The sequence below is a fragment of the Helobdella robusta genome (assembly GCF_000326865.2).
Source record: "Helobdella robusta unplaced genomic scaffold HELROscaffold_16, whole genome shotgun sequence".
Taxonomy (NCBI): Eukaryota; Metazoa; Annelida; class Clitellata; order Rhynchobdellida; family Glossiphoniidae; genus Helobdella; species Helobdella robusta.
In genome coordinates, this window is record NW_008703893.1 from 1,027,932 (window position 1) to 1,040,863 (window position 12,932).

General features: G+C 31.0%; 3 protein-coding genes across 3 annotated transcripts; 2 read left to right on the forward strand and 1 right to left on the reverse strand.

Moving 5' to 3' along the window:
* The first annotated feature begins 709 nt into the window (after nucleotides 1-709).
* HELRODRAFT_190818 (hypothetical protein) lies at nucleotides 710-6,213 on the forward strand. Its single transcript, XM_009015480.1, has 15 exons — nucleotides 710-881; nucleotides 1,288-1,519; nucleotides 1,619-1,735; nucleotides 1,855-2,010; nucleotides 2,156-2,974; nucleotides 3,140-3,302; nucleotides 3,607-3,707; nucleotides 3,956-4,025; nucleotides 4,298-4,376; nucleotides 4,828-4,986; nucleotides 5,108-5,199; nucleotides 5,374-5,499; nucleotides 5,589-5,677; nucleotides 5,773-5,855; nucleotides 5,950-6,213. The coding sequence occupies exons 1-15, from the start codon at nucleotides 796-798 to the stop codon at nucleotides 6,041-6,043; spliced, it is 2,466 nt and encodes an 821-aa protein (XP_009013728.1). The 5' UTR covers nucleotides 710-795; the 3' UTR covers nucleotides 6,044-6,213.
* Nucleotides 6,186-7,596, reverse strand: HELRODRAFT_98115 (hypothetical protein). The gene is made up of 4 exons (XM_009015481.1): nucleotides 7,553-7,596; nucleotides 7,274-7,445; nucleotides 6,766-6,870; nucleotides 6,186-6,489 (listed from the first exon to the last, which is right to left on the reverse strand). The coding sequence occupies exons 2-4, from the start codon at nucleotides 7,443-7,445 to the stop codon at nucleotides 6,419-6,421; spliced, it is 348 nt and encodes a 115-aa protein (XP_009013729.1). The 5' UTR covers nucleotides 7,553-7,596; the 3' UTR covers nucleotides 6,186-6,418.
* A 355-nt stretch (nucleotides 7,597-7,951) lies between these two features.
* Nucleotides 7,952-12,588, forward strand: HELRODRAFT_75640 (hypothetical protein; the record flags this gene model as incomplete). Its single annotated transcript, XM_009015482.1, has 13 exons — nucleotides 7,952-8,104; nucleotides 8,236-8,332; nucleotides 8,720-8,825; nucleotides 9,138-9,206; nucleotides 9,444-9,529; nucleotides 9,632-9,722; nucleotides 9,871-9,936; nucleotides 11,150-11,259; nucleotides 11,497-11,550; nucleotides 11,783-11,848; nucleotides 11,972-12,019; nucleotides 12,151-12,215; nucleotides 12,508-12,588. Coding segments are annotated over 13 exons (1,092 nt in total), but the record flags the coding sequence as incomplete, so codon positions are not given.
* Nucleotides 12,589-12,932: the final 344 nt, after the last annotated feature.

Sequence of the window (12,932 nt, forward strand, 5' to 3'; positions counted from 1 at the left end):
TTCGTTAATATAAGTGATCAAATTTGTAGAAATTTCTGCGCTACATAAATTACGTATCTCATTTCACATGTTTCAGTGAATTATGTAGTTTAGATGTTCTAAGTAGAACTAACGTTTCTTTTATGTGATGAATTTTTTCAACTTGAGTAAAAACTAACATTTTTGCAATGTTTTTAATCCTCTGCAATGTTGTTAGCAGTTTTTTGCGTTTCAAATTTATTGCTATGTATAAACTCTGTGGTTTTCGCATTGTTTGTATTAAATTATCATTAATTAGTAATAAATTCTCGTAGTGTTTTTGTCTTATTTGCTGAGTTGATTTAATCTGATTAAAACCTAGATCATTAAACTGATATTTCCTTCAAAATACCTAGATTTGTATTATACAATTTTTTTTGGTGGGCTGTTTATTAGCTTGTTTTTGGTGATTTAAGTCTGGTAAGGCAAGAAGGATGAAACTATTATCGACAAGAAATGCTCTTTATCCTCTTATCGCTTAAAAATGAAGTTTTTAGCATCAAATTCGGAGTTGTTGCTGATTCATTAGAAAAAAATTCTGTTCTTAAAAGCAAAAAAAAGTTCTTAAGAAAAAGCACTGAGAAGGAAAGCCGAGAAACATGTTATATATGCCAACGAACGTAAAAAAAAACCCTGTTTATAAAATGATTTTATTACTATGGTTTACACTAACGATAATACGGTCCTTTAGCGGCGCCAGTTCAAATCTTCCCGTTGTTTTTTCCCCTGATTTAACTATTTGCCGGATCGTTGACTGAATTTGTTTCGTCGTTCATCATGTCGGGGATCACGTTGACGATGAAAGTTTTGGAGGATTTAACCGGCTGCCAGAATAAAAAATTGCTAGCCATGACAGATCTTGAGTAATAAAATAATAATAAACTAATGTTCTAATCTAATTTATATTTTTAAAATTTTACTTTTTAAATCTATATTTAATAATTTTAGTTTAATAAAAAAATAAGTAAATAGAAATAGACAGTTAAATTAGTAAATTAAATAGACCTGGAATTAAAATAGATTCAAAGAATAATAAATAATTAATAAATAAATTAATTAAATAATAACTTGTGAACCTTATTTTGTTTTTTTAATTTAATTATTAAATAGTTTTAATCAAATTTAATTAAAATTAAAATAACTAAAAAAAGCTATATATAAATAAATAAAACAATTTTGAATTCATTTCTTGTGTATTTGTGTATTTATTTTAATTTAAATTTAATTGTTTCATAAAATTAATTAATTTATAATTTTATAATATTCTAGTTTGAGTGGAAATATGGTGAAGCACCTGGTTTCTGGTGTCTTTTCAGAGTTCAAAAACCTCACAAGGTTAAACTTATCAAATAATTCTCTCAAGACATTTCCAAACGAAGTTGCTGCTGAGTTATCAAATTTAAAATACTTGGACATCAGTGAAAATAATTTTTCTAATTTAGAATTCTTGGACCAGTTGTGTAACTTGGAAGAACTTTTTTGCAATAACAATGACCTAGAAGTGAGAATGTTTTTGAGTTATTTCTTTTTTCTAAAAATGATAAACAATTTTTTTTTTGTTTTATATTCATAAATTACTATTTTAATTGATTTACAAAAGATATCACAGAAATTAGTAGCTGCATTTATCTGCAATAAACTGAACAAAATTGATGGGAGAGGAATTGAAAATTACAAAAATATATCAAAGACTTATAAAGAAAAGCTAACAGACATAGTTAGAAATTTACAGTTCATTTATAATTATATATTTTTTATTTATTTATTTATACCATTTATAAATATATATTGCAATTTAAAATATTATTGCAATATAAAATATTATTTTACACAAAGGTATCACAAATCTGGTCAGAACATTTTGATCACGTTGATCTTGCGAAATCCACTGCAGATGACATAACATTTGAGGTGAGAAACAAACTACTGAAACTGATAAGGATTGCAAAGCCTTCTGTACCAGGCCTTCCTTCCACTGTTAAAGATCTTTTGGTAACATGTTATTCTCATGTATTTAGATTTCAGTTTACTTTTAATTTTTAATGTTCAAGTTGTATATTTGTCCAAATTTCATTTTTTATAATTTTTATAGATTAATTATTTAAGGTAAAGCTTAACAAACTTTAACAACATGCAGATCAAATTGTTTTGCGACCAGTTCTTGAAGAAACTTCTATCAAATAAATTTTCCAACGCTGTACTGAAAAATCAAACACCAGTGAAGAAAATTAGGATAAAAATTACAGATAAGGTGCCAGTAATCATCAGTTCACCTCTCAGAAGTCCAGCAAGATCAATAGTAAGTCCTGCAAACATTGTTGAAAGTCCAAGGAGAAGCTGCTTGACCAGTCCAAAAAACAACATCAACAGTAGTTATATCAACACTAGTGCAAGTGTTACAACTCCAAACAAGGTGAGAAAAGTTTTAAACTTTGAAAACAATGATTCAAAATTGGCCAACAAATCACTACAAGAAACATCTCTCACTAGTCCTTTCAAAGAAAAATTGAGCCTGGAAGATGCTATTGATCTGATGAAAGTTAACAAGGCAACTAGTAGAAAGGTTGTCAGTCCAAGAAGTCTGACCAAAAAACCTGAAACGTCACGAACTAGTCCAAGAAAGAGTCTCAATTCAGCGAAGTATCTGTTTGGTAGTTCACCTCTGAAAAGTCCAACAAGGTCATTAGCTAATACTGAAAATATTATTGGCGGTCTAAAGAGAAAGCTAACCAGTCCAAAAAACAATGACAGTAGTAATATGAGCACAACCCCACACAAACTCTCACACACTCAAAATGATGAAGTTTTGAAGAATAGCCCTGCATATTCTGGTCAAAGTAGTCGGAGGTCGGATGTTCATATGGGAAATTCTCTTCTCAGTCCAACCAAACAAGCAGTTGACTGCATCAAGAAGCTCAACTTCAACTCTAATGTTTCTTCTGCCCATTCAAGCAAGGTGTTGGTCAAATTATTACTATTTTTGTTAAAATTATTTAACTTTTTTAAATGTTAACAAACTTTGTGTTTTACAACTAGATGACTGTTGAGTTTCTATTACTGCGACATAAATTCTTTTTTATCCGTCATTGTAATATTTTCGTACATTTTTTGCACATGGCAGACATTTGATGATTTAGACACTACAGAATACCAGCCGATGCACTTCCTGAGATGTCACTCGGGTGATAAGAGGGCCCTGAAGGAAGGTCACACCCTTGATGACCCCACTGACGAGTTAACTAACGTCTGGGGCTGCAGCATGGAGCCTGATCCACACGATCCTGGTGGGAATTTGAAATGAATATTCATTTTTAATTTTTGCTTTAATGATTTTTTTAACAAATTTGAAAGAGTTAAAACTTTAAAAGTGTCGATTTGTGATAAGGACAGTTCACTTGCAATGTCTTTTCTGTTATCATTCATTAATTTATTCATCTGTTTATCTATTTATTTATATTCATTCATTAATTCATTCATTCATTCAATCATGTGTATTTAATCATTCATTTATTCATTCATTTATTCATTCTTATATTCACTAATTAATTCATTTATGTATTCATTCATTCATTCATTCATTCAATGTAGCCAAGACTACCGGTATAGTTGCAACCTGTGGAGGTACGATGGTCTGCCTAATAGACTGCAGTTCTGGCCAGGTTGTCAAGAGATTCGAACACCATAAAGAGGTCAGTTGCTGAAAGTTCGTGACAGTTCATAATATGTATATGATGTCTATAGATAATTCATAATTTGTATATGATGTCTATAGACAATTCATAATATGTATATCATGTCTATAGACAGTTCATAATATGTATATCATGTCTATAGATAGTTCATAATATGTATATGATGTTTATATACAATTCATAATTTGTATATGATGTTTATAGACAATCCATGAATTAACATGATATGGTCGAATTTCTTCTAGCAATTTTTTTGCTTGGCCTGGACCACTGTAGAACTCAACAACGAACCTAACAACATACTTGCTGTTTCTGGTCGGTGATTTTATGATAAATAAGTTGATTAATTATTGTTTTATTGATGAAAATAAGTTTTAAAGTTTGTATATTTGATAGATAAATTGTTGTTTTATCAATGAAAAATTGGTTTTAAATTGTAAAGTTTATCAAAAAACATTTTGCATTAGTACCATCTTGTGATATGATAATTACATATATGAAAGTTATTTACCTATCTTTATATAAACAAAAATATTTTGTCATCCATTTATGAATGTATTTATTAGTTTATATATTCATTTATTCAGGTCACAATGGTAACCTAAAACTTCTACATCCACGTCTCCTTGCTTGTTTTGAAGAGTTTGGGTCAGGTCGACCTAATAGGTCCGTTACTGACTTCTATTACTCCTCACTTGTGTTTCATCCTTTCATGAGAACCCTTCTGTTTTGTTAGTGGTGGATTTCTGTTGTTTTAGATAATAAATCAACTATGAAACTTTGGATGATTGATTAAATGATTGACTGATTGATAGAATGATTGATTGATTGATTGATTGATTAATTGATTAATTGATTAAATCAGGTGCATCTTCGGACACCACCATCACCTTATTTGACATTGGACAGCCTTCAGGACCACAACTTAATACCGACGTCAAGTTATTGTCATTCTTTTTATTGTCATTTATTATTTTTGGTACTGCTCCTATTTCTTGCAATCGCATATTTTCAACAGCAATTTATGTTATACACGTGTTTGCCTGAATTAATCAATATCGTTTGAAATTTTTTTTCTTTTTTTTTTGAGAAAATCTGAATGTGACCTTAATTTCAGGCAGTTAGCGGTTTTTCTAACGAACCCTGCTTCACTGGTCACCAACATTTTCGTCCACCAGACGTCAGGGTTGTTGATTGGCGGTACAACTGGCGGAGTGATGGCTTGGTCACTTGGAAAAAATTTGAACGTTTCAGACATCGCTAGTAACAAAAGAAGGTGAGTGAATAATGTCAAATTTGAGTGAAATGTGACGAGTTGGTGCTCGCTGATTCAATTCATTGCTAATAGTTTTTTATTTAATTCGTTTTGTATGAATTTGTTAGTTTCCTTTTCGTAGGAATCCATGCAAGGTATTGTCAATCAACAACAAGATGAAGGGCAAGATGTCAACATGTGATGGTCTAACTCCTATTAACGATAACTTTTTTGGTGAGTGCATCTCATTTTCTAATAAAAACTTTTTTTAGAAAAGTGCAATTATTCAAGAGTACTTAATTCAATCTTTACCCGTTCTCTTGAAGTGTTTCATGGGGGAAACTTAATACAATTCAACTCATCATACATTATAAATTATACATCATTATGCGTTATAAATTTGTGAAGCGTGCAAGTTCCTGTCACACGGCTGCATATACGTGTACAATGTCAATCATCTCGATCATGGACCCGCCTACAAACTTGACTGGCTGAAAACAAACTCCGAATTTATCGGACTCTCGTGTGTTAATGGTCAGTTTGACTTGTGTGAAATAATTAATGAGGACACTTTCACATCAGTTTAAATTTTTAATTAATTGAATTCGCATTTTAAATTGAAGGTCTTCTGTTGTGTGGATCAGATGATGGAAGTATATGGATGTATAATACATCACATCTCCAGAACGCAGGCAATAAGCTCATTCCCAAGGTCAGTCTTACATGTCACATTCCACTTCAACAGCAAAATTTCAATCATCAATTTCTCCTCATTCACCATTACCATGATGATGATGGAACCGGCAGGTGCTGCAGTGGCCTGACTGTAAAGTAGACATGGAGAATTCAAATGACGCCAAGATGACAGACGTCCTGGACAAACCAACAGTGGGCCGCTTTTTTTTCCAAAATTTTCAGTTTTTATAACTCAAAACTCTAATTTTGCTGATCTAAATGATTGATAAAATTTGCTAAATTTCAGATCTTAGTTATCAACAATCTGACATCAAGTCATGAAAGAACGTACATTGTGGCAGTTACTGATTGCAACCTCGTCTGTATCTGGAAGAGGACTTAACTCTTATTCACTTTTTAAGCTAATTTTCTGACGTTTTACTTGGCTCAATTTTTCGACAAGACAGTAGCTTTATACCTTTTAATGATTGCATGTTTGCGTATTGGTACTTTTTTTTATTTTTGATTAATTAAAAATGCCAACAATGTTGTTTCAAAGATGATATTTTACATCAAACATTTTTTTTTTTGTATCAAACCATGTAACAAATTGAACTCAGCACAGTAAAAAAATTATAAAAACATTAAGAAAGGCATGCAAATTTGAGGTCATTAGTAGTAGTAGCAACAGTAGAGGATTGGTTTGAGATTGTACAAGAACACTTAGAGTAGTTGGTGAGAAACATTAAGTGGAGCACTAAATGTATGCTGAGCCTTTCTAATCAAAGAGACCAAATCCCATATCTCCATCATCTTCATCGGATTCTTCTTTCTTCTCTTCTTCTTTAGCTGTAGTAAGTGTTTTCAATATCAATTTGTTAAAAAAAGTTAACAAAACTAGAAAAGTATTCTGTTTTCTTATAAATCTATTAAAAATTAATATTAATACAAATCTCTTAAACTTGTTACGAAATATATATGCAATGAAACAAAAAGAATTTTACATATACATTTTCAAACTCGAAAATGACCATGAAACTTGTTAGAAAAATTGAGAAGCTTAGTTATGAAATAAATAATACAGAAATTACTTGTGAAATTTTTACATAACACTATATAATTTACCTTTAGCTGGTTCAGCAGCTTTGCTGTCAGGGGCAGCAGCAGTGGTACTAGCAGTTGTTGCAACAACAGCTCCCCCAGATGGTACTGATGCTAACTTTTCTCTGCCTTAAATTACAATAAAAACATTATGAGCACATGATTCATTATAGATTTGAATTTTTGTGATGTTTTAAAATCAGCTTTGTAAACTTCTGAACTGTCTGATCACATTTAAAAATAAATAGTACAAATAACTGAAATTCATAAAAGCAATCTCCATTTCAGATCTCTATTGCAAATCATTTTGTACTATAATTATAATCAAATACCAACTATTATAAAAAAACTAGTTTTTTTTTTAAGACAAAGGGCATGAAACAAAAACTTAAAAATCATTATTGAAATCCTGTTTTTTGAATGCCTTCTACTCAAATTTTTCCTACTTGTAACTTTGGCCATCAGATGAGACAAAAGAACAATGATCAGATTTTAATTTAATAAAAAGCATTTTAAATTAAAGACTATTTACCAGCAGCGATCAACTCTTCGATGTTTTTGCCGGATAGTTCACTGACGACCTTCTTGACCAAGGCATCATCTGAATCAATTCCAACGCTGCTTAAAATCTTTTTGATATCAACTTCTTTCGGATTTTCATTACCACCCAGACGAGCCAGCAAGTACGCGCTTACGTATCTCATCTGCGGCAAAAATTATTAAAAACAGTTTTTAAAAACTTGTCTAAAAAAGAAAAACAAAAAAATATGGAAAACGATTTATGTAAGCGATAAACCAGGTTAAAACTTACTTTTTTGGTTAAAAAATGGATTAACCACGTTCAGTCAAAATATCAGGAAAAAAGAAAGATGGCAAACACAAAGAAATAACAAATAAAATATTTTGCTATTTATTTTAAAATAATTTTTTATTTATATAATTTTGTGTAATTTAACATATAATATTTAACACTTATTTATATTTAAATATAAAATTTTTAATATAAAAAAATTTTAATTTGTTTTTTAAACTATTCACTTTTACACATTTACTTTAACTTTTAACCATTTAAAAAGTTTTAAATTGAAAGTTGAAACTGAGAAAGAAATGTCATCGGGAAGTTTGGGACGGAAAGTTCTCACACCGAAAGGTCCTTTAATGGCCAGGTCTTTTTATTAATTACTATTTACCTTGATTTTTCTTTTTTACTCAAAAATTCATTCATTTACTCATTGCCCCAAGGCCACCGGGACCCTTCAAAGTTAGTTCAGGTTCAGGCAGCAGAAACAGTCGAAGGGATTTTACTTTATCTTCGTGGGAGAATTATTATGACGATTGCAGAGATCTCAAAATTGACGATGACGTAATTAAATCCATTTATTAACTTTTATTAAACTGAAATTTTGAAAATCATTCAACCAATTTCTGCTAACAGCTAAAGCTGAACTGACTACATTAATGATTATTATTGTATTGTGATTGGTTGTTCGACAGATCTTCAGGGTCTACCTCTCCGGATCGTCTGGTCCTGTTTGTTTTTTCCTTCATGGTGGTGGTTTTTCGGCTCTCTCCTGGGCTGTCCTGTCTGTTAGTCACATCATTTTTATTTTTTATCATTCTCGTTTTTAATTCTAATAACATCAATAAATAATTGAATAAATAGTGATTTGTTAGCCTGATTAAAATGTCAAAATGTACAATTTTTGACAAGTTAATTTTAAATGAATGAATTGCAAGTGCTTATAACTAAATAATATTAATTAATTTGCTTCTTATTGTTATGTGAATGTTTACTAACACACCAAAGAAAGACTAAATAAGCACATAACTTTTTATATTGATTATACTATTGATTTATGTATATTATATATCTATGTGACTTTCCATTATTTTCTCTCATTGTAGTTTTTCATTCAAATTTATATCTTTTTTAAAAATTTTTTAAAAATCCATTTTAAAAATTCAACTCCAAAGAAAGATTTATTAGAATCAGTGACATGCAGATGTGTGGCAATGGACTTTCGAGGGCACGGCGACACTCACACGAGCAATGAGGCTGATCTTTCTGCTGATGTTATGGCTAAGTTGGTTTTTTTTTCAAAATTTATTTCATTTAAATATGTTTTTTTTAAAACAATAATAATTTTAAATAATTATTTTTATTACTGCTATTTAATCTTTATTTGTATTTATAAAGGTGAAATGGTCTTGTATGTAAATTTTATCTTCATTAAAAAATTAATTGAACATCTCATGTGATAGAATTATCATAAACCTATGTCATATTGAAATAAATAAATTTTCTTTGAAAAAATTAGCTCAGATTATTAATTAATTGATAATTAATTAATTTATTAAATCATTCTTAAATATTTTTATTTACTTCATTACGTAAGTGATGTTGGAAGAGTTGTGTATGCATTGTATGGTGAGGACATACCTCCAATTGTTCTCATTGGACACAGGTTAAAAATATGTCATTCATTTGTTTGAAAATAGGTCAAGTTATTTGTTTAAATATGGGTCAGGTCGTTTGGTTACTATAGATTGCATCAAGTGATTAATTTAAAACTTAACATGTAGTTTCATTGACGTCAATAATAATGACGTCATTGTCATCATTTTGATATCATTCTCATTCTTATTATCGTCATCAAATTAAAAAAAACAATTTCCTTTTTGACTGACGTGATTGACATTAGCATGGGAGGGGCTATAGCAGTACATGTTGCTTACAAACAAACAGTCAGCTATCTGGTTGGTCTCATTGTCATCGATGTTGTCGAAGGTTGGTTGGTTGGTTGGTTGGCTGGTTGGTTGGCTGGTTATTTGGCTGGTTGGTTGGTTGGTTGGTTTGGTTGGCTGGTTGATAAAATCTAATATCACTTAGGAACAGCCATGGAAGCATTATCAGGCATGCAGACGTTCCTGAGGAATAGACCGTCAACATTTGACTCCATCGAATCAGCTGTTGAATACTGGTAGGGGCTTTATTATTACTTTTTAGTATTATTCTTAATTTGATTGTTGTTTATTTTATTTCAATTTCATTTCTTATGTTGTTGTTATTGTTTTCACTTGTCGGCGCTATATAAATACCATTTCATTTTATTTTTAATTGTTTTAAAGTTGCAAAACAGGTCAGATAAGGAACATAGAATCTGCAAAAGTTTCCGTGATTGGTCAGTTAAAAAGGTGACAGCATTTAATGACGTCACTCTCATCATTTTGTTATCATTCCTTTCATTAGTATCGTCATCATTCATCCCGTCGTTAAATAATACGGACGTCATCTTAATGACGTCATCGTCTACGTCAGAGCTCCGTGAACTTTTTAGTCCCGCGGACCGCTATTGAATTTAATTGCTATGACCTGGACCGCCACTGCCAATGAATTTTTATTTTTATTAATTCTACAGACTTACAATTGTATTGTATTGTATTGAAGAATTTGTATTGTATTGTATTATATTGTATTGTATTGTATTGAAGAATTTGTATTGTATTGTATTGTATTGAAGAATTTGTATTGTATTGTATTGTAGAATTTGTATTGTATTGTAGAATTTTGTATTGTATTAAAGAATTTGTATTATATTGTATTGTATTGAAGAATTTGTATTGTATTGTATTGTATTGAAGAATTTGTATTGTATTGTATTGTATTGTATTGAAGAATTTGTATTGTATTGTATTGTATTGAAGAATTTGTGTTGTATTGTATTGAAGAATTTGTGTTGTATTGTATTGAAGAATTTGTGTTGTATTGTATTGTATTGTAGAATTTGTATTGTATTGTATTGTATTGAAGAATTTGTATAGCGCTTCTTATGAGTTTACTTCAGAGGCGCTCCAATGTTTATTATGCTGTCAAATAATAAAACATCACTTCCAAACCCACTTGTACACTCCAGCAGCATGTTTTTGAGTAGCTGATCTATCTCATCAATGAATTTTCGCTACGTTACTAGCCTGAGCTAGAATGTAGCTCAATAGTTTTCAACTTTTTTTTTACAAAGACGATGATGGCAATGATGTGATGATACAAATAAAAGTTGATCAGTCGACTTTGTTATCACTTTTGTCATTATCATTTGCATGTTTTACTATTGTCAACTAGCTAACATTTTCCAAGATATTATTATTGTCACTATCATTTCCATAGATCGTCTTCTGTAGTATCATTATTTGTATCATCATCACACCATCGGCATCATCATCTTTTGTAGTATCATTATTTGTATCATCATCGGCATTATCATCTTCTATGGTATCATTATTTGTATCACCACCATATCATCTCGTCATCTTTCATCATCGTCTTTGTGAATTTTTTTTGGCACACACACTTCAGGATCGACACAAACGAAACAGCTACCTCTGAAGCCAGTCACTCCATGGGTCAGAGTTCAGAGGTCATCATTCACAAAAGTGACGTCATTGCTGAAGAGGAAGAGGAGGATGAAGATGTGATGAGTAGAAGACCACAAAAACATCGACATCACCTGGATGATGATGGTGATGCACATGTTGATAAGGACGATGATGTGAAATCTCGAACTATGGTTATCAATTGTGATTCATATTTATGTTGGTCATGTTAGTGATGGTGATGTGATGACGATGATAGTGATGATGTTGAAGATAGTGATAATGATGATGATCAAAATGCTGTTACAACTTCCTGTGTTCAGAAAACTGCAGCAACGTCACTAGCTTCATCATCTTCGTCGTCGTCGTCGTCATTATTGAGAGCAAAATACTGCTGGAGGATTGATCTGACAACCACTGAACCTTACTGGAAAGGTGGTGGTAATAATAATAAAAATAATAATAATTTTCTTATTTTTCTCTTTATTTTAATCATTAAACGTCATTATGCCTCTAAAAAGAAGATTTTTTATCTTTTAATTTCAAAATTTATAATAAAAATTGAGATAATCTTCAAGGCGTAACTTAAATTAGGATATATTTCAAACATTTTCGTTGATGAATATTAAAAATTTGGTTCTCAAAGTTAGATCGAAATTATTTATAAAAGGCTGGTTCGAAGGACTGTCCACAATGTTTCTGGCCTGTAAACCGCCCAAAATGCTCCTATTGGCTGGTTATTATTATTATTGTTATTACTATTATTGTTGTTGTTGATGTTATTATTATTTTTGATGTTATTGCCAAAAATAAAAATTATTTTCATGCAATTTTTCCAATTTTTTTTCTTTCTCACCAGGCGTTGATAGGTTGGACAAAGATTTAACCATAGGACAAATGCAGGGTTGTTATTATTATTCTTATTTTTTATTGTTATTATTATTGTTGTTTGTTTTTGTTGCAATGTTTTACCGTGTTAACTATTTTTTTTATTATTCTCCTTATTTCTTGTTTTTACTTTTGCTATTTTCTTTGCAGGCAAATTTCAGTTGGAACTGCTGCCCCAGTGTGGGCACGCCGTACACGAAGACTGCCCTGACAAGGTCTCGTTTTTGTTGATGTTGTTGGTCTGTTGTTGGTGGTGGTGGTAATGGTCTGTTGTTGATTTTGTTAATGGTCTGTTGTTGTTATTGGTGATGGTCTGTTGTTGTTTTTGTTGAGGTCGTGTGTATTATAGTTTAGTGTTATTGATTTCTTGTCGTTACATCTTGATGATGTTGTTATTGTTATAGAGACGTTATTTCTCTTTATTGACCACCGATACTTATTACTTTTTCGCGTTTTTAATTTCCGCATTTTATTTATTGAAAATTTATTTCACGAACATTTGAGCAGGTAGCAGAAAGATTATCATCGTTCCTCATACGTTACAAACTGGCCCAACCTACCTCGACTAACCATTCTAAGATCAGGTAGGTTGTATATTATGTAGTTTGCCTTGTGTATTATACATGCTATGTCAAATGGTGTAATGGTTAGAGGCGCTGGATCTTTTGCTGCAGTGACCGTGTTCGAATACAGAGATATCCCACTCAGTCCGTCATATGTTATGGGCCTTGAATTACACATATTTATTCGCTAAGTTTGTGTGTGTGGTGATGCGTTTGTGTGTGGTGAGTCTTGGTTTGAATACCTCGTATAAAGCAGTAATACACTGACGAACATTGATTGAGTATTTCTTTCAGAAGTTTTACGTACGTTTTAATCACACGGTCATTTTATTTCAAGATACTCTTTTGGCGAATTCATCTCAGTTTTTT

Coding starts and splice junctions, on each gene's coding strand:
- HELRODRAFT_190818 (XM_009015480.1), top strand. CDS start 796: ATGTCGGGGATCACGTTGACGATGAAAGTTTTGGAGGATTTAACCGGC. Junction 3,708..3,955: donor GATTCGAACACCATAAAGAG/GTCAGTTGCTGA, acceptor AATTTCTTCTAG/CAATTTTTTTGCTTGGCCTG. Junction 5,678..5,772: donor GCAATAAGCTCATTCCCAAG/GTCAGTCTTACA, acceptor TGGAACCGGCAG/GTGCTGCAGTGGCCTGACTG.
- HELRODRAFT_98115 (XM_009015481.1), bottom strand. CDS start 7,445: ATGAGATACGTAAGCGCGTACTTGCTGGCTCGTCTGGGTGGTAATGAA. Junction 6,871..7,273: donor CGAAGAGTTGATCGCTGCTG/GTAAATAGTCTT, acceptor TTGTAATTTAAG/GCAGAGAAAAGTTAGCATCA. Junction 6,490..6,765: donor AGCTGCTGAACCAGCTAAAG/GTAAATTATATA, acceptor CACTTACTACAG/CTAAAGAAGAAGAGAAGAAA.